This window comes from Rhinopithecus bieti, unplaced genomic scaffold (assembly GCF_001698545.2).
Source record: "Rhinopithecus bieti isolate Rb0 unplaced genomic scaffold, ASM169854v2 scaffold_4101, whole genome shotgun sequence".
Taxonomy (NCBI): Eukaryota; Metazoa; Chordata; class Mammalia; order Primates; family Cercopithecidae; genus Rhinopithecus; species Rhinopithecus bieti.
This window is the reverse complement of record NW_016804458.1, coordinates 888,328-908,788: the sequence shown is the minus strand read 5'-3', so window position 1 is coordinate 908,788 and position 20,461 is coordinate 888,328. Positions and strand designations below refer to the sequence as shown.

Here is a 20,461-nt window from a genome sequence, read left to right as displayed (position 1 = left end):
TAAGAATTTGTTCTCTGGTTCAGAAAGGCAATGGCAATACAAGTTGAGGAAAAAGTCAGTGGATTGGCATTTAGGAATAAAAGAGCTTGTTAGGGAATTGCAAGTGATTTAGTATAATCATAGAATAAAGTACATGTTGGAGATTGGCAGAAGGCTATAAGACAGATCTACACAAAATCATAAAAGCTTTTAATGCTGTACTAAGAAGATTAACATTATTACACAGGCAGTAAAGTGTCCTGAAAGATTTTAAGTCCACGGGGTGATGTGGTCAGATTTGTTCCTAGACTAGGAATACTCCTAAAATCCAAAGTCCTAGACACTAACCAAGCACCAACTTGTAAAAGGCCTATTTAAAAACAGCAATATCAGAGTCCTTTTCTGTACGGTCAATAAGGTAGATTATTTTCTGTTAACTGACAAATGGAAAAAGAGGTTTAGGATAAGGAAGGCAAAAAATTATTTTAATTTTTGACATTTAATTTGAGATGGTATTCAGTGAATATTTAAAAATCATATAAAACTCAGGAAAGAAGCTAGACTAAAAGTAATAGTTGAAACTTTAGGACAGAGATCAGCCAACTATGGCTAGTGGGCCCACCTGGCCTGCTATCTTCTCATTCAGCCTATGAGCTAAGAATGGCTTTTGGCTTTTAACAATTTTAAATGGCGGAAAAAGAAAATCAAATGAAGAATGATATTTCATGACATACAATAATCATATGAAATTCCAATTTCAGTTTTGATAAATAAATACTTACTGGAACAGAGCCATGCTCATTTGTTTACCGACTGTCAATGGCTGCTTTCACGCTACAACTAGAGCAGAGTTAGTAGTTGCAAGAGAGATCATATGGCCTGTAAAACCCACAATATTGACTATCTGACCCTTTGAAGAAAAGTTTGCTGATCCCTGCTCTAGAAGATCATAAAATGCATTAAGAGAACTTACTTTATAGTCACAGAGGACAGAACTTAGTAAAAGAAGCCCTGCATTCAGATTTTTTTAAGGTAGCAATCAGAAAACTTTGGTTGTAAAAACATCTCATGTCTTTTAGTTACAAAGCAATGGCAAAAAAGAAAGAAATTTGAAAAAGTATTTATGATTTTTTAATCAAAGGATTTATAATTAATTGTGCTCTACTTTTTCTTTTATTGGAGATCTAAAATATTTATTTATACTACCCATTTCATATCTGTGTTGCAATCTTTCACTGACCTCATAAAAATCACATTAATAACTGAGCCCTTGATACACTTTTTTCCTTTCACTCCATGCCAAGGAATAAACACAATTTTTTAAAAAATTGCTAAAGTGACAAATAAACACCTGATTTTTTCCTTCAGACTTGTATCTACACTCCACAGCCACACTGTAGTCCTACCCTGGAGCTATTCATTATAGGGTATAATTCTATCGCCAAAGACTTTCAAAAATCAAACACAAAATAAAAGTTGCTTCTTTGAAAATACCAAAGCAATTGAAAAACCACTAATCTAGAAAAAAAAATCGATATCTGAAATAAAACAGAGAAAATCACTTCAGCCTTTCAGACAAAGAGATAAAAGGAAACAGTACCAAAATTTTATGCCCATACATCTGATAGCACATAAATGAAATAAATTCCCTGAAAGACAAACTACTGAGCTACCCAAGAAGAAATAACCTAAACAGTCTTATATCTATTAAACCAATTTACAGAAAGAAAATCCCAGGCCTATGACTTTTTACTGGTGAAGTCTATTAAACATTTATATAGAAATAATACCAATTCTACACAAACCCTCCCAGAAAAATTAAAGAAGAAGGGATGCTTCCCAACTCATTATATGAGGACACAGTTACTCTAATAATAAAACCAGACCAAGACATTAGGAGAAAAGAAAACAATAGAATAATGCCTCATAAACATAAAATTCTCAAAATAATTAGCCAATAAAACTTAGCAATATATATAAATGAGCAATATATCACAACCAAGTAATGTTTATACCCTAAATACAAGACTGGTAAACCTTCAAAAGCCAATCAATGTAACTCACTATATCAACAGTCTAAAGAGAAAAACCCATATGATTATCTCAGTAATAGATACAGGGAGGCATTTCACAAAATTTAACATCCTTTCATGATAAAAAGTCTCAGGAAGCAAGATATAGAAGAACTTCCTTAAACTGATAGCAAGTATCTAAAAAACCCTACTGTTAACATCATGCTTAATAGTGAAAGACATTGCTTTCCTCATAAGATCAGTAACAAGGCAAGGATAGCTGCTCACACAATTCCTCCTCAACATCAAACAAGAGGGCATACCCAGTGCAATTTAAGGCAAGAAAAAGAAATATAAATCATACAGATTAGAAAGGAAGAAACAAAACTTTCTATTTGCAGATAACACAATTATCCACTTAGAAAATCTCCAAAATCTGTGAGTCAGTACAACTAAAAAGTGAGTTTAGAAAGTCACAGGACATAAGGTCAATATGCAAAATCAATTATATTTCTATATACTATCAACCAAAACCAGGAAATGGTTAATTTTTTAAAACTATCATTTATAATGGTAAAATACTTAAGTATAAATCTAAAAAAATACATGCAAAATATGTATGCTAAACTATAAATGATGGAAGAAATCAAAAAAGACCCAAATAAATAGAAACCTATACCATATTTATGGATTGGAAAAATCTAATATGGTCAATATATTGATCCCCTCAACAGATTCAATGCAATCCCAATGATTTTAAAATGTACATGGAAAAATACAGAATAGAATAACTCTGAAAAACAATAACAACATTGGTAGCCTCTTACTGCCTGATTTCAATACTTACTATGAGGCTATAGTAATCAAGAGAAAGAGGTATTGATGAAAGTACAAACACATAGATTAATGGAACAGAAAACAGAGTCTAGAAATAGAAGCAAACATATATGGCCAAATTTTCTTTTTTCTATTTTTCTTTTTTTTTGAGACAGAGTCTTGCTCTGTCGCCCAGGCTGGAGTGCAGTGGTGCGATCTCGGCTCACTGCAAACTCTGCCTCCTGGGTTCACACCATTCTCCTGCCTCAGCCTCCTGAGTAGCTGGGATTACAGGCGCCCACCACCACACCCAGCTAATTTTTTGTATTTTTTAGTAGAGATGGGGTTTCACCGTGTTAGTCAGGATGGTCTGGATCTCCTGACCTCGTGATCCATGGAAAGGCAATTTCAATGGATAAAAGCATCTTTTCAACAAAGAGTGCTGGAACAACTAGATAACCATATTAAAAAAAATAAATCTTGGTCTATATCATGCACCATATACAAAATTAACTCAAAATGGATATATCATAGACTAAAACGATGATGACAAAAGCCTCTATAAAACTTGAAGAAAACACAGGAAAAAATCTTTGTCAACTTGGGTTAGACAAAGATTTCTTAAATATGACACCCATACATACACCACTACATTTTTTTATATGCTGACTTCACGAAAATTAAAAACTTCTGCTTTTCATATGAGAATGAAAAGAAGCCACAGAAAAGTGAAAATACTTGCAAAACATATAACTGATAAACAACTTGTATCCAAATACAGAAAGAATTCTCAAAAGTGAGGAGTAAGAAAATTAAGCAAACTAGGCAACATATATCCTCTCTATTGTTCCTCTGAAAAACTGTCTAAAAGGAAGGCTGGTATTAGTTCACATCAAGAGTAAAATAAACACTTGATTTAAATAAATAATACTACCTCACAAATAGCTCAACCATCTCCTTATTCCTTTTATAAATAAAACTGCCACAAGTTTCAATTGTCACTAAGTATATCAAGTGGTATTTTCCTTTTGAAAAAGCAACAGTGTATACATACACTGGTTGTTACAGCAAAACTTAATTAAAAAAACTTGCAGAGTTTGTTATTAATTTTTTTTTTTTTTTGATGGGGTCTTACTCTGTCACCTAGGCTGGAGTGCAACGGCATGATCTCTGCTCACAGCAACCTCCACGTCCTGGGTTCAAGCAATTCTCCTGCTTCAGACTCCTGAGTAGCTGGTATTACAGGTGTGTGCCACCGCATCTGGCTAGTTTTTGCATTTTTAGTAGAGATGGCGTTTCACCATATTGGCCAGGCTGGTCTTGAACTGCTGACTTCAACTGATCCACCTGCCTTGGCCTCCCAAAGTGCTGGGATTACAGGTGTGAGCCACCATGCCCAGCCGGTTATTAATTTGTATTTCTATTGCACAGAGTAGAATGTGAAATATGTGCTATTAGACAATCAGATGTTTAAACACTAGACTAGCATTTAACACAGCCTTCTAGTCATGTCTTTTTGGTTGATAAAAACCCAATCCTGAGAGCTAAATTTAATAACTACCTCAATATACAATGCCCTCAGGTCTATTTCTTTCTTTCTTTCTTTTTTTTTTTTTTGAGACAGAGTCTTGCTCTGTCACCCAGGCTGGAGTGCAGTGGCATGATCTCAGTTCACTGCAACCTCCGCCTCCTGGGTTCAAGTGATTCTCCTGCCTCAGCCTCCCAAAAAGCTGGGATGGCCGACGTGTACCACCACGTCCAGCTAATTTTGTATTTTAGTAGAGATGGGGTTTCACCATGTTGGCCAGGCTGGTCTCGAACTCCTGACCTCAGATGATCCACATGCCTTGGCCTCCCAAAGTGCTGGGATTACAGGCATTAGTCATCCTGCCCGGCCCTCCTCAAGTCTCTTTCTATAACACAGAACTTATAATTAGTATTTTTATTAAACTGTCTATGTAAAGTAAGGGTTTACCAACAATCTATCAGCAAGTTTGTTTCAGCCTTTAATTGTACCTTTCTCAGTGTTTCTGGAAACTAACATTTAAAAACTGCTTATTGTTAATCTTACTAAAAATGTCTTAAAAAAGAAAAAAAGACCTAAACTATTTTCCCAGGAGGCAAAGAAGAAGAGTAGGAAGTTCAGTATCTACAGATCTGCTTTCTCAAGCAAATAAATGTCTTTGGTCCTCGACTACTTCATCTGTGAAATTGGGAGGCTAGATTCACTAAATCTGGCCTTGGATTTAAGGTCCAGTCAAATTCTAAAATCTTGATTCTACAGATGTCCTTAAATAAACTGTATTTCTTCCACAATAAAAGGTAAAATCCATATCATCTATAGTAAAATCTGGCTAATCAAATACTTCTCTTGATCTTAGAAGAATAACAAACTTTTCAGAACCTCAGTTTTCCTTCTCAATAAAAAATGAGGTTTAATGAGACAATTTATATCATATATTCTAATCCTATGATCTTCCCAGAAAATAGCTTTTAATAATAGTCAAGATCTTTACGATAGAATAAACACATAACTGTATTAGTTAAATCTAACTCTAATACATATATAATAGATACATGCTGATACAAATCCATTTGAATTTTGAAAACTTACTGAAAGTGGACTTAATTTGATCACATAAATAGAAGAATATACTTCAATTTATAGCAAGAGGAAGTAATTATTTAGCCATACTCTAACTACTCAGGACTGTTTATATACTACCATGTTATCATATTCTTCTTAGATATAAGTGAAAACAAAAAATGTGTTTGATTAATCTAAGAATAGTCAATCCCAAAATAATGTCAGGCACATCATGAACATAAATAATATATACTGATAATGAAAATGACAGATACTAAACATATATGGGAAAAATAAAATTTCATATATTCAATAATTATAATTCAAAGTACTTATTAAATCTGATAATTCAAAGTACTTATTAAGTCTCAGGTTTTCAAAGGGCCTGCCATATCATTCACTATAGTATTAGCTACTTCCTAGTTCATTTGATTTTAAAATAGAGTAGGCAGACATACTATATATTTAGACTATCTAAAGGAGAAGCCACTTTTGCCAGTAATACACAGCCACATAATGATATATAGTTCTAAAAATTATCCTCAATGGAGTTAAGGTCAATGATCCAATAATTTCATTTATAGGAACCTGCTCCAAGAAAATAAGCAGAAATATAGACAAATATGTATGTACAAGTATGTGCAGTGAAGAATTATTTGTAATAGATAAAATTGTAAACAACTCAGTTATCTGAAAACAAGGTAGGTTAATATATGATCTATTGACTATATTATTGTACATAACAAAGACTGTTTAACGACATGGTAAAAAGCAGATGAGAATTTGTATTTTATCTTTATATATTTCTATACTATGTATATTATACACAGGTGAAAATGATATATGCTCAACTTGTATTTCCCAAAGATTATTGCATCAACACAGTAAAAGATGGCAAATGAGAGCCTAGTATAATTCAATCAAGAAATAAAGAAGGTATGAACAAAGAGGGTATTAATTAATAAATTAATAAAGAGGGAATTAATACAATGGCACTAGTAATGAAAGGAAGAAATATTACAGTTTCAAGAGATTTTTAAAAAGCAGAATCAACAGGTTGTGGCTGCCAAGTAGAACAGCAGGTAACAAAGAAGAACTGTAGGTAACAAAGTGGAAGTATGGGTAACAATGAAGAGATCTGGCTAAATTTTAATTCCACAAACTGAAGTCGGAGATGCAGAAGGCAAAATAGCTTACAGTAAAATAACAAGATCAGGTGACTCTGAAATAAAATTTTAAATTTAAACAAACTTTCTATATATTATGTTTAATATGGCAGATCCATTCTATATATTAGACATGATTTTTCTTCAGAAAGCACCAATCATCTGGAATATTGACTAATATGGAATACATTTCTTAATGAAGCAATATCAGTGAGTTATTGCTATTGTAAAATCTTTATTCAGAATTATCTCAGTAGGGGAATAAAGTGTTTAATTTTTATCAAAATATTTTAATTTGAAAATGGCAAACATGAAATATTTCAAGAAAAGCTTTGTAAGTTACCATATCATTTTATTCTCCATAAAATGCTGAGTTTCTTCAAGAATGACACAACTAGAATTAGCAGCTCAAAATTGTCCCGATCAAGGGCCTTCACCAACATGTGAACTATGTTCTTGTTCCTCATTTTCAGCTCGGTACGAGTATCCTCAGCAAGATTCAGAAGCAAATAAAGAGCAACTAGAAAAATAAAATATACGAGAGTTAAAGAATTAGTAAACTGAATCAACAATTTAGAAAATCATTTGTACTCACCAAGGCAACAGAGATAGCCCTAAAATGTTAATATATTATTTTGAAAATTTTAACTGGTTAGTAATTGGTTAATTACAAACCATTTATTGTTACTGAATGGGATATATATATGTGTGTGTGTGTCTGTGTGTCTGTGTGTGTTATTTAAAACAAAACATATATATATAAAATAATTCATACAATGCTGAGAAGGACACAATAACCAAAATAAAACAACGATTCCTGTCCTCTTGGAGCTTAGAGTTTAATAGAAATCAAATGGCAACTAAAGGTAGATAAGTCAGGAAAAAATAACGCAGACAGGGGAAAATAGTTTTATACATATAGAAAACAAGATAACATATTATAAAACTTTAACAACTAAAGTCTGCTGTGTTAAAAAGTGCAATAATCCAAAATATACATTATAGCTACAGCTAAATTTGAGCCTACTAAAATCTACTTTTCATATGCAAACTGATTTTCTGTTAGTCACGGTAAGACCTTATGAAATTCAGTAATACAATTATTGCACTAGACAGAGTTGAAGCCACTGTTTGCTAGTTTTAAGTAAAATTTCTTTTGGATTTATATAATAAAAATGCTTAGGTTCTCAAAGGAAACATTCTCTTTTTATAGTGAAAACGATATTAACAGGTAATGTCTTCCATTTTTCCTTGATTGACAGGGAGCTTCAGAGTTCAATTTCTGTAAGAATTATATAGGCTTTTATGTTCAATACAGTCTTTTTGCTCTCTTGTGGCCTCACTGTTTTAGTGTTTCACTTCATGTATTCCTGCCAGCTACCTCTAAATGCTTATGAAAAGAAGAAATACATGTATATGCATATACATAAGTAGATAAATATAAAATTTATTTATTTATTTATTTATTTATTTAGAGACGGAGTCTCGCTCTGTCGCCCAGGCTGGACGGCAGTGGCGGGATCTCAGCTCACTGCAAGCTCCGCCTCCCGGGTTTACGCCATTACTCCTGCCTAATGCTCCCGAGTAGCTGGGACTATGGCGCCCTCCCCCCCCCAGCCACTCGCCCGGCTATTTTTTGTATTTTTTAGTAGAGATTGGGTTTCACCGTGTAGCCAGGATGGTTTCGATCTCCTGACCTCGTGACCCGCCCGTTCTGTCGGCCCTCACAAAGTGCTGGGATACAGGCTTGAGCCACCGCTGCCCGGCCTATTAATTTAACAAATATTAGAGATGGAGGGTGGAAGGCCAAAAATACCTATTGTATGCCAGGCCTGTTGATGTATAAAGCGTATTTAAATTCTAAAACAGTTTTATGAAGAAAGAAGTATTATAAAAATTTTACAGATGGGAAACCCCTGATTCAAAGAAATTAAATAACTTTCCCTACCATACAGCTAGAAAGTGGTAGTGCTAAATTGAAATTCAAGCCTATCAGATCCAAAGCTCACATATTTACACTATTACATTATGCTGACTTTCTATACGAGGCACTGTCAAAAGCTTTTAGAATTACATTGAAAAAACAAACAGGCTTCTCTTTACAGCCAAGATAGATGTAGTAGGTTGAATATTGTCCTCCGAAAATTTATGTTCACCCACAAACCTCAGGATGTGCTTTATTTGGAAATAGGGTCTTTGTAGATGTAACTGGTTATGGTGAGGTAATAATGGATTAGGGTAGACTGTGAATCCAATGAGTGGTATCTTAAGAAGAGGAGGAGATGACATAACAGAGACTGATAGATTGGGAAGAAGGCTATATGAAGACAAAGGCAGACTGGAGTGATGTAGCTAAAAGCCAAGAAGCACCAAGGATTGCTGGGACCCACCAAAAGCTAGAAAGAGACAGGAGAAGATTCTTTTCCAGAGCCTTCAGAGAGAACATGGGCCTGATGATACCTTGATTTTGGCCTTCCACCCTCCAGAGCTATGACAGAATAAATTTCTGTTGTTTTAAGCCATCTGGTTTATGGTAATTTGTTACAGCACCCCAGGAAATTAATAGGATGGGGTTTTAAACCTTTGCCTGACAACACCACGAAAAAACCTGACTGAAATACACAAAACAAAGATTTTCACAATAGTGGACACCAGACAATGAAGGACAGTAATCCCTGAGAGATAAGAAATAAATAAGATAGTCCTATGTTTGCCCTAGAATATTGCCTTGAGAGAGTTTCCAGGTCACAACACAGTGAAGGAGAATCCAGGCAGAACCTGATAGTATCCCTGAGTTAAGGAGATGAAGCCAAGAATCCAGAGATGCCAAGGAGTTCACAGAAAAGAGTACTGAAGAAGAAAGAGCTGAGCAGAGAGAAACTCTGGAGTTCTAACAGAGGCCTCCCTCAAATATTGAGTTGAGTATTGATGGGAGCATAGGAATTTAAGTGAGGCTGGGACAGAACAAAATGAGAGGAGTAGAACAACAAAGCTGAAAATAATGCCTGCTTCTACCAACCATACTGGCAACCTCATAATTCATGCATTAGTGGGTAGAGTCCTCAGAAGGGTCTTGCCTCTGTAGTGGGAAATAACCAGCGTTATACTAAATGCTGCTTCTGTCCAGACTAACAAATTGTAAGAGTAAGATCCAAGAGGATAAAACTGTTTCCAAGTAATTTAACTATGTTCCCAAACAAAACTCAAATATATTTTTAGGAATAAAAAATCCACCTACAGCAATGTAAATTTCACTGTCTTGCTTTTTTTTTTTTTTTTTTTTGAGATGGAGTTTTGCTCTTGTTGCCCAGGCTGGAGTGCAATGACGCAATCTCAGCTCACTGCAACCTCCACCTCCCAGGTTCAAGCAATTCTCCTGCCTCAGCCTCCTGAGTAGCTGGGATTACAGGCATCCACCACCACTCCTGGCTAATTTTGTATTTTTTAGTAGAGGCAGTGTTTCACCATGTTGGTCAGGCTGGTCTCGAACTTCTGACCTCAGGTGATCTGCCTGCCTCGGCCTCCGAAAGTGCTGGGATTACAGGCATGAGCCACTGCGCCCGACCCTGTCTTGCTTCTAATCAAAGATTATCAGTCATACAAGAAGCAGGGAATATAACTCACAAGGAAGAGAAAAATGAACCAATTGCAACTGTCCAAGAATTGACCTAGAGTTTAATTATAAAAACGGAACATTATAAGTTATATAACTGTATTCCAGATCTGCTAAAAGTTAAGTAGAGACATGGGAGATATCACAAAAAACATTCAAACTTCTATCACTGAAAACTACAATGTTTGAGACTGTAAATTAGATGAAATTAACAGCAGTTTAGAAATAGGAGAAAAAAAGATTAGTGAAACTGAAGACATAATCACAGAAACTATCCAAAATTAAACACACAGAAAAACATGGAAAAAATGTAGGGTTTCAGAGAACTGTTGAACAACTTCAAGTGGCCTAATGTATGTTTACCTGAAGTACCTGAAAAAATAGTAACAGAAACATTTCCAAATTTAGTGAAAATTATAAACCCAGAGTTTCAATAGGCTCCCTAAACTCCAAAAACAAGAAACAGAAAGAAAATTACATCAAGGCCTGTCATAATAAATTGCTCAAAATGAATGATGAAGAGACAATCTTAAAAGCAGTCTAAGAAAAAGAGACCTTATATTAATATATAGACAAACATAGCATGACAGCAGACTTCTCATCAAAAACAGCGCAAACAAGGCAACAATGGAGCAACATCCTTATAGTATTAAAAAAGGTTGTCAACCTAGAGTTCTAAACCCAGTGAAAACATTTCAAAAAGATAAAAATATTTTTAAAATAAGACTTTTGTAGACACACAAAAGGTAATTAACCACTGGTAAATATGTCCTACAAGAAACATTACAGGAAATTGCTCAGGCAAAAAGAAAATGACACCAGACAGAAATATGGATCTATGCAAAGGAATAACATCAATGGAAATGGTAACTCTACAAGTAAATATATAAGATTATTTTCTTAGTAAATATATATTTAAAATAAAATTGATTATTTATATAAAATGATAATGTGTTATAAGGTTTTTTGTTTGTTTGTTTTTGGCTTTTTTTTTGAGATGGAGTCTCACTCCATCACCTGACTGGAGTAAAATGGTGCGATCTTGGCTCACTGCAACCTCTGCCTCCCAGGTTCAAGTGATTATCTTGCCTCAGCCTCCTGAGTAGCTGGGGACTACAGGCGTGTGCCACCACACCCAGCTAATTTCTGTTTTTTGGTGGAGACAGGGTTTCCCTATGTTGCCCAGCCTGGTCTCAAACTCTGGACCTCAAGTGATCTGCCCACCTGGGCCTCCTAGAATGCTGGGATTACAGGTGTGAGCCACCACACCTGGCCTTGTGATAGGGTTTGTAACATATGTATAAGTATAATAAATGTTAGTATTAGCATAGAGGTGGGAGAGGGAAGAAGTGATTGTAACACTAAGCATGAAATGGCACAAAATACTTGACAGCAGACTTAACTTACGATAAGTTAAACACGTATCACTTGTAGGTAATTATGATTAAAGATGTATGATATAAACCTTAAAGCAATCAATAAAATAACAAAAGACTTATAGCTAAGCTAACAATGGAAATAAAATAGAATTTTAAAAAGTCTCAAATTCACACGAAGGCGGACAAGAAGGAAAAAGGAGGAAAAAGACACATACATACATGCAAAGCCAATCTAAATGCTGTTCATAAAAAACACACAATATAGACATAAATATATTAAAAATATATAGACAAATATATCCCATGATAACACTAGTCTCAAGAAGAAGTAGATTAACATAAGAAAAGGTAGATTTTAGACCAAAAATATTACCAGCCATGATGAAGATCACTTCATATTGATAATAAGGACAATTCATCAATAGTACATCTACATCCTACATCTTTATGTCCCCAAGAATAGAGAGCTTCAAAAATACATGTGGTGAAAACTGGTGGAAGTGTAGGAGCAATAAATAAATCACAATTATAGTCAGATATTTCAATATTACTCTCTCAATAATAGAAAAAGTACAGGTAAATATCAACACATATGAAGACTTGAACATCAATTATTTGGGAAAAAAAGACCTCCCTTCTAAATAACCCATGGGTCAAAAAAGAAACCAAAAGGAGAAACTGTAAAGTATTTAAACTGAATGAAAATGAAAACAGGACATATGAAAATCTGTGGGATGCCATCAAAGAAGTGCTTAATGGGAAATTTTTAGCACTAAATATCTGCATTTGAGAAGAAAGGTCTTGAATAAATGACCTTAGCTTCCATCTAAAAAAAAAAAAAAACAAAAAATAAAAAAAAAAAAAACATAAGAGCACATTAAACCCAAAGTAAGCTGAAGAAAAAAAATTATAAAGATCAAAGTAGAAATCAATGGAATAAAAAATTGGTAGGGCTAAAAGCATCTGATATCAAAATTTTCTATAAGCTATGGTAATGAAGACACTGTGCTATTGGCATCAAAACACACAAAAGTGATGGACAGAACAAAATAGAAACCCAAAAATAGGGATGACACATATGGACAAATGGTTCTGACAAAGATATAAATCAATTCAGTAGATAAAAGATAGTGTTCTCAAAAGTAGTACTTACATAATTAGCTATTCATATTCAAAAAGAAGAAAAACTTTGATCCATTCCTCACCCCATATACAAAAATTAACTCGAAATGTATTATAGGCTTAACTAAACTCTGAGACTATACAACTTCTAGAAGAAAACATATGACAAAATAATTGTAACCTTTAGTTAGAAAAGGATTTCTTAGATACAATACCAAAACATGATCGAAAAAACACGAAGTTGGAATTCATAAAATGTAAAATTCTGCTCTTATAAAGATATTTTAGGAGAATGAAAATTTTTGCAAATCATGTATCTGATAAATGCTTATATCCAAAACATGTAAAGAATATATATAAAACAATCCAATTTAATAATAAGGCAAAAATTATGAAGGCACACTTCAACAAACAGAGATAGCAGATAAGCACATCAAGAGATGCTCAACATAATCAGTCACTACAGAAATTCAAATCAAAACCACATACATTCATGGTGAGAATACAAAAACGACTATTACAGAAAAACATCTGGCAGTTTCTTACAAAGTTAAACATACGCCTATCATATGACTCAGCCATTCCATCATTAGGTATTTAACCAAGAGAGAAGAAAGTGTATGTCCCTACAAAGACTTGTAGACAAATGTTCACAGCAGCATTAAAATTGCCAAAAACTGGAAATATTCTAAATGATCATCAACAGGTGAATACAAAGAAACACTATTTAATAACAAAAGGAATAAACTATTGATAAATGCAATAATATGAATGAATCTTTAATTATGCTAAGTAAAACACAAAAACACATACATACTACATGATTTCATTTATATAAAACTCTAGAAAATGCAAACTAGCCTAAAGTGACAGAAAGCAGATCAATGATGACTTGGGATTGAGGAAGAAGGGAGAAGGAAGAAGGAAAGGGAGAGATTACAAAGATGCATGAGGAAATTTCGGGAGCGATGGATATGTACTTTATCTTGATTATGGTCACCATTTCATGGGTATTTACATATGTTAAAATTTATCAAATTATATACTTTAAAATTATACAATTTATTATCAGTTATACCTCAATAAAGCTGTTAAGAGTATACAATATCTGCATAAATAAAATATTTGGTTAGAAACAGAGCTTAAACTTTTGCATGTTAAAAAAGTCTAATTAGTTCTTCGAAACTTTTACACGAAAACAATTGCTTTCTTGAGATCTGATGCATTTTGGATTACATGCTAACATAGAAAATACCTATTATTTTCTAGCATATTTTAAAATGAACTTTTGAAAATCTGACATTTTCTCCAACAGGCTGAACTAAATTACTTGGCTTCAAATATTTAAAAAACTCAGTGTAGTTAAAATTGCTAATAATCTTCACAGGATGAAAATATTTTGGGAGTTAACAAGTATTTCCATATACAAAGTTAGTCAAACACCAATGAACTACATGAATCATCAAACAGTCAAGTAGAAACCAGGAATTAAATTCACACTTAAAAGTCCCATGTCATTATCACTAACCACCATAAGATTTTACATCTTACCAGTAACCAAAAAACCATACTATTGAAGTTTTAAATCTCTTAATAAAGCTAGAGACAAGGAATTCTTTTCTATTAAACAAGAGAAATATTTAAAATTTTTTTATCATTTCCTAGGAAAGAATAAAATAATTCACTTATAATAACAAGTAAGTGAGGGGTTAAAGAACAAAGATATGTTATTGGAAAAAAGGTCACACAGCTAGATTAAAAATCCTTCTTAGGAAATAAATAATAAGTATACAAACATTAGGAACTAAAACTAAACGGGGAAAAATAGTAGAGTGAAATTTAAAACATTACCCATGTTAAAGACAGACGAATTTGTAGCAAATTAACATTTATAGAACTTTCAGTTATTCTCACATTAGCTTTACAGGTATGATAAAAAGTGAACAAAACAAATGTATTTAGAGTAAGTACTTTGTTGCCTTCCTCATTGCTTAGGAATTCATACCTCGTAATAGCTGTTCCTGTTTTACCACAAGCCCCTGGTACTTTTTAAAGGTTTTTTCATAATCCTTTCTCAAGGTTTGATTTTCAGGGTCTTCATCAAGTAAACAACTTGTTAAGGATCATCCATACTCACTGAAGCAAAAAAAATCTACTAATAAATTCTATGAACAACGGCACTATTAGATTTTATATGCAACTTTATCCAGTTATTTTTCTCACCAAAAGTTTAACTAAAATGTTCTCTGTATAATAATTGTGCTGTAACAGCACGTCTTATCTAAGTGCTCATGGATTCCCTAGGAGTCCTTGGGTGAATAAACTTTTTTTTTATGTAGACCACAGCTAACATCATATAGATGTTTGAACCTCACCAAATACTTTAATTCCCAGAAACTGTATGTGAGTATTTTATGTAGGTGCACAAGTCTATAACTTTCAACAGATTATCAAGTGGGTCCACGAACCAAAAAAATTACTGCCTCAGAGAATGATTTAGTTACTAAGAACACTGGATTTTACTTCAGACAGAGGTCCAGAATATTCAAAGGATATAGATTAAATCTAAAGCTTTTGTAGCAGCCTTTTCAGACTAGAGATGCCAAGAAAGAACTAGCCCAAACTTAAAGGTAAACAAATTTTAAAAATCACATCTTCTGGTCCCAAATCGTCCCCTGGACACCTTGCAAAAATAATCAGTTATTTCAGCATATGAGTCAAGCATATGACCCCAGAATATGAGTCAATGCAGCTGACCTTGTTGAATACCACTTGTATCAAAATACAAAGATATTTAGGACATAATAAAATAGTAACATGTCAGGAGAAATGACCACAATTCTGATGTAATTTTTACATCCCTTCAATTACCATAATCTATTGAGTCTAAGACACATTTTCCTCACATCTTAACATCTCCAAAACTGGATGTGTCTTATAATCCATGATGTGTCATAGTTTAATTGAAAGCATATGTTCTTCTCCTAGCGGTTAAACAATAGTGAATCTTAAAATTAATGGTGTCTGATATAGAAATACAGTATGTCCTAAGATATCAGTTCTTGTCACCAAACAATCACAAAATGCAAATTCATGACTGCTAAATAGTTCCACTAGTGGTTCCCTCCAGACTTCTCCAGTTTAAATAAATTTTAGGTATCACTGAAGCATTCAGGAGTCTTGGGACTCCAAAACTGATGTAAAGTCTCTAGGATTCTTGGGTTGTCGATGTAGTTGAGTCACTGTCAATCGAGATGCCAGAAGTTTATGGTATGCATAGGAAATTTATAAACCTGAAAAGATTCTAATTAAGAAAAGTCAAAGCTTGTGTGTGATGTGGATTTTATAGCATCTTGGAATTCCATGTGACAATAATAAAAGTCTGAGAGATTTTGTACACAATAACCTGAGTTAACCTATTACAACACAGATCAAACTGAAGCCTCAGGGTTTCCGGAGGCCAAAATTAATATAAAAGTAAGGTCCACTTTTGCACAAAGCAGAGTTAAAAATGTATGATATACTGCACAACAGGAATAAAGTTTTCACTTTTTAAAAGACACAATAAACACTTGATTCAAAGGAAAGTTACCAGCATGCCTAGTTGATCTGCAAAACACATCATATTTGAACAGATATGAATAAACCAGGGGCCTCTGATCCAGAAGCATTAAGTTGTAGAGGCTAAAATATGATAAATATCTTCAAATATGAGAAGAATTATGATGTTGAAGAGAATATCCTTATTCCATATTGCTTTAGTATGCAATACTAGAACCAATGGATAGAAGTTATTGGGAAATGGACTTCAGTGCACTAAGCAAAAGACTATTATAATAAACAGAATGCTAAACCACAGAATGGGTGAAATAAATAAGCACTGACATTGTTAAAGAAGAGCCTATGTAATGCCATTTGCCAAGGAAGTTGCAGAAAAGATTTTTATATTTGCAAGATAGGTTAAAACAGATACCTAAGTTTTCTTTCACAGGTTCTATCATTCTATAGGCCTTTCAAATTTTATTAACAACAGTATTTTGCACTTTCCTAGAAAATAGAACCTTTAACTAGGTTCATCACCAAATTTACACCCATTCTAATCAAAGTCACCTTAGTACTCACATAGAAGTACATAAGCAGCAGCGGTGAGCTAGGCTTCAACTAACCAAAGGATCATAGTGGATGTAATGATGTAATCCTTTAGAGGCTCACCTACTAAGTTACCCGACACAACTACTACCTGCTCCTTCTACCTCATTAACTAATAAAGGTTGTTAAGAGTGTCAAACTGTATCCATTTTGATAGTTTCAATCTACTTCTTAACCTTCAATAACACATTCCTGCATTGTTTCCAAGTAATGCAATTAACAATTTTAAAAAAGGAAAAAGAAAAGAACAAAACCATCCCACCCATCCAAAACTTATAGCAAAAGCCAACAGAGGGTTCAAATGCCACTCTAAAAGGATATCAGCTTTCTTCTTCTTTGAAAGTTCTTCTTGCCAAAGCTCGTGTCTTTTTAACTCATGATCAATAATATTCATACACAGAGCTCCAATTTTATAGTGAGTAATAAGTCCATGAAACTGAGAAAAGCTTTAAAGAAGATATTTTAATATATATTTAAAAGAATATATTTTATGGGTACAGGAAATTTGTTTTTGGTGATCAGTGGTACAAATCATGTAGAAAATAAATTTGATATACATATTTTAAAAGGTATATCAACAATACACTAGGAAGACTTGAGATTATAAAATTATTTTAAACATATCACACTACCCTTACCTAAAATACAGTTATTTTTAAGAAGTTAGAAGGTAGACATTTTTTGTAACTAACCACCATATTAACTACTCAGATATTCACAATAGATTTTTAGGTTATTGTCTAACAAAACTAATAATGTATCAATACTACACATACATTTTATTTATTGTGCAAAACTGACATCAATTAGTAAAGTACTAGTAATTAGGTTTTACATATGTTTTCTAGACAATTCATTCATCCAAGTGTTTATTCAATAAATAATTATTTGCTAATACTAGCCCATTTTTAGAACAGAAGCAGCAATTCTCTAGGAATTGGCTAGAACTTTTCATAACATCTTAATAGACATCTTTCTTAAGGATATATGTGTATAAATAATAAATACGAATACATAATAGGTATGTGTTTGCACATACATGCGTATATATAACAATAACATTTACTGAGCACTGACTGTGGGTCAGGCCTTATTCTAAGCATTTTAATTTTTAATTCATTTAATCTGAAAAACTATCCAAAGAGGGTGCGACTATTACTATCCAAATTTTACTCATAAGGAAACTGAGGCATGAGTGAGTATAGACTAAATGAAAGATAGAATAACAGATAGCAAGACAGAAAATGGGAAACAGGAATAAGAATTCAGCAGTATAGCATAGGCAGACACACAGAGAAACTGAGAGAACGAGTGATCTACAAATTGAATCAATGACACAGACCAACAGCAATAGAGATACAGTAGTCATTTAATAATTTTTATACTTACCTGGAAAAGCAAAAAAAGATGTAAATTATGTTTGTAGCTAACTCGACACTTTGCTTCCAGTCTTCTCTCAGGACCCTTGCTAATGCACCAAGGGCAGTTTCTAAAGAAAAAGGAGAGGTACCGAAATGATCATTCTCCTTGCTCTGGTATAAAGGGTGATTGGTTTTAAATGTCTAGTTATTAATAAATAACAAAGCTAAGATAGAACTGGGACAAAAAATAGTATGCTTCTTTCCAATACGGACAGCTACTTTTAAAACTAAAATGTAACTTTACTTAAAGATACATAATACACTACTTCAAGTATATACTGTACACAGACGTAATCAAATATGATTTAAAGTGACATATGTTATGGTAACAATAAAAAAATTAAAAAGCCTTTCATTTTTTAATTTAATAATCTTAAATTAAGAACTGCAATCTTAATTTGTAAGATTAAGAACTGTACTCTTACTACTGCAGTACTGATTTCTTTTTAACATCTGATGTAATGTATTTGATAATATGAAAAAAACTTGAATAAGTCTAGAAAAAAATGAGCAGTTTAGTAGACTAACACTAGTTCCATTAAAGCAAATTAAAAACCAAATAAAATCTATACACAGAAAAATAAATTTAATATTTCAGTATCACACTGAATTTATGCTAATAGCCGCAAATAAAACAAAAAGCTTTCACAAAATTAACTTTCAGGTAGGTTAATAAGCATTTCTGCTGAAATTTTCTCCTCAGGAAATGAAAATTATAAATTAATGACACTAGTTTCAAATTGGGTTGGTACATAGCATACTAATTCTTAAAATAATTAAAACAAAATAAAATATCTCTATGTTAAAATATAAAATCGTAATTCCACTGTTTTAATAGATACTCAGGATTTACAATAGTACTTTATGGACTGCATTATGAGTATTTATTATGGTAATGAAAATGTTCCATATTTGAGCTTTCTGGCTATTTGGACTATGAACAAAAATTAATTGTATTAGTTATGAACCCACATAGTGACAAATTTTTTAGCAAATTAAAAATCATTCTATGATAGCATTTCACAGTATTATTCACATTCACAATGCAGAGAATTGGAATAGTACACGCTTTGAAAAAAATTATTTTGGAGTCATGTAAATAGGTTGGCAATGCATATTAACATGCAAAGCCTCCCAAAAGTCCTATTTAATAAAGAATCTGGTATAGCTTTGTTCAATCTAGCAATTCCCAAAGGTATTTGACCATTATAATCCAGAGAAAACAGTATTTCTTAAAATACTAGCCTATACAGAACTGTTCTATAATGTCATAAATTTAGGCATAGGTTTAGTGACCTATTTGCAAAATTTTATTTCATTTTTCTCCTTTAAAACAGAATAGAGAAACGTCTCAATAAAAATACAGTTACAGGAGTTGTACACAGTTTACCAAGAAACAGCTAAAAGAAAATACAGTTTACAAGAGGTTAAAAGACAATCCAAAATTAATTTCTACATTGAATGCAATCATAATCAAAATCCCATTATGACTTTTCACAGAATATGATGAAGTAATCTCAAAATATATACGACAAATGTGCAAGACCAGTAAAGTCAATTCTTGGGGAAAGAAAGCAATTTGGAACATTTTTTCCCACATATTCTAAAGCTCAAGTCAAAATAAAAAACAACACAACAATAGTGTGGTATCGGTATGTAAATAATCAAATAAACCAGTGGAACAGAAGGAGAGGGAACACTACAACAATTCCATGAAAATATGGAACAGTACATGCCACAGAATAAGTTTTCAAGAATTATCTATTTCAAAAGAATGGCAAGCATATAGCAGAAAAGGCATTTTAAATACTTATTTGAAAATACTGATTGAGAAAACTATTGATTTGAATTATTTTATCCAGGTATTTGGCAACAATCAGAAAGGCATTCTCTCTCATGTAATGCAAACCAGATAATAAACACATCTTTCCTATTTTGTTTTTGGCAAATATATAATCAGAAAACTATGGATTTAAAATGATTCTATAGGTAGGGCATGCAGTGGCTCATGCCTGTAATCCCAGCACTTTGGAAAGCGGAGGCAGGTAGATCACCTGAGGTGGGGAGTTTCAGATCAGCCTGACCAATATGGTGAAACCCTGTCTCTACTAAAAACACACACACACACACACACACACACACACACACACACACACACACACACACAGTAGCTGGGCATGGTGACACACTCCTGTAATCCCAGCTACTCAGGAGGCT

The 20,461-nt window shown here is 33.1% G+C and overlaps 1 protein-coding gene across 1 annotated transcript in view; it reads right to left on the bottom strand.

Moving 5' to 3' along the window:
- Nucleotides 1–20,461, bottom strand: part of KIFAP3 (kinesin associated protein 3) — a 173,831-nt gene that overhangs the window by 103,287 nt on the left and 50,083 nt on the right. The window contains exons 6-9 of the mRNA XM_017868408.1: nucleotides 18,213–18,312; nucleotides 17,145–17,269; nucleotides 14,680–14,778; nucleotides 6,911–7,080 (exon numbers count right to left, since the gene is read on the bottom strand). Of these exons, the coding sequence (XP_017723897.1) occupies nucleotides 6,911–7,080; nucleotides 14,680–14,778; nucleotides 17,145–17,269; nucleotides 18,213–18,312 (494 nt within the window). The remainder of the gene's footprint in view (nucleotides 1–6,910; nucleotides 7,081–14,679; nucleotides 14,779–17,144; nucleotides 17,270–18,212; nucleotides 18,313–20,461) is intronic.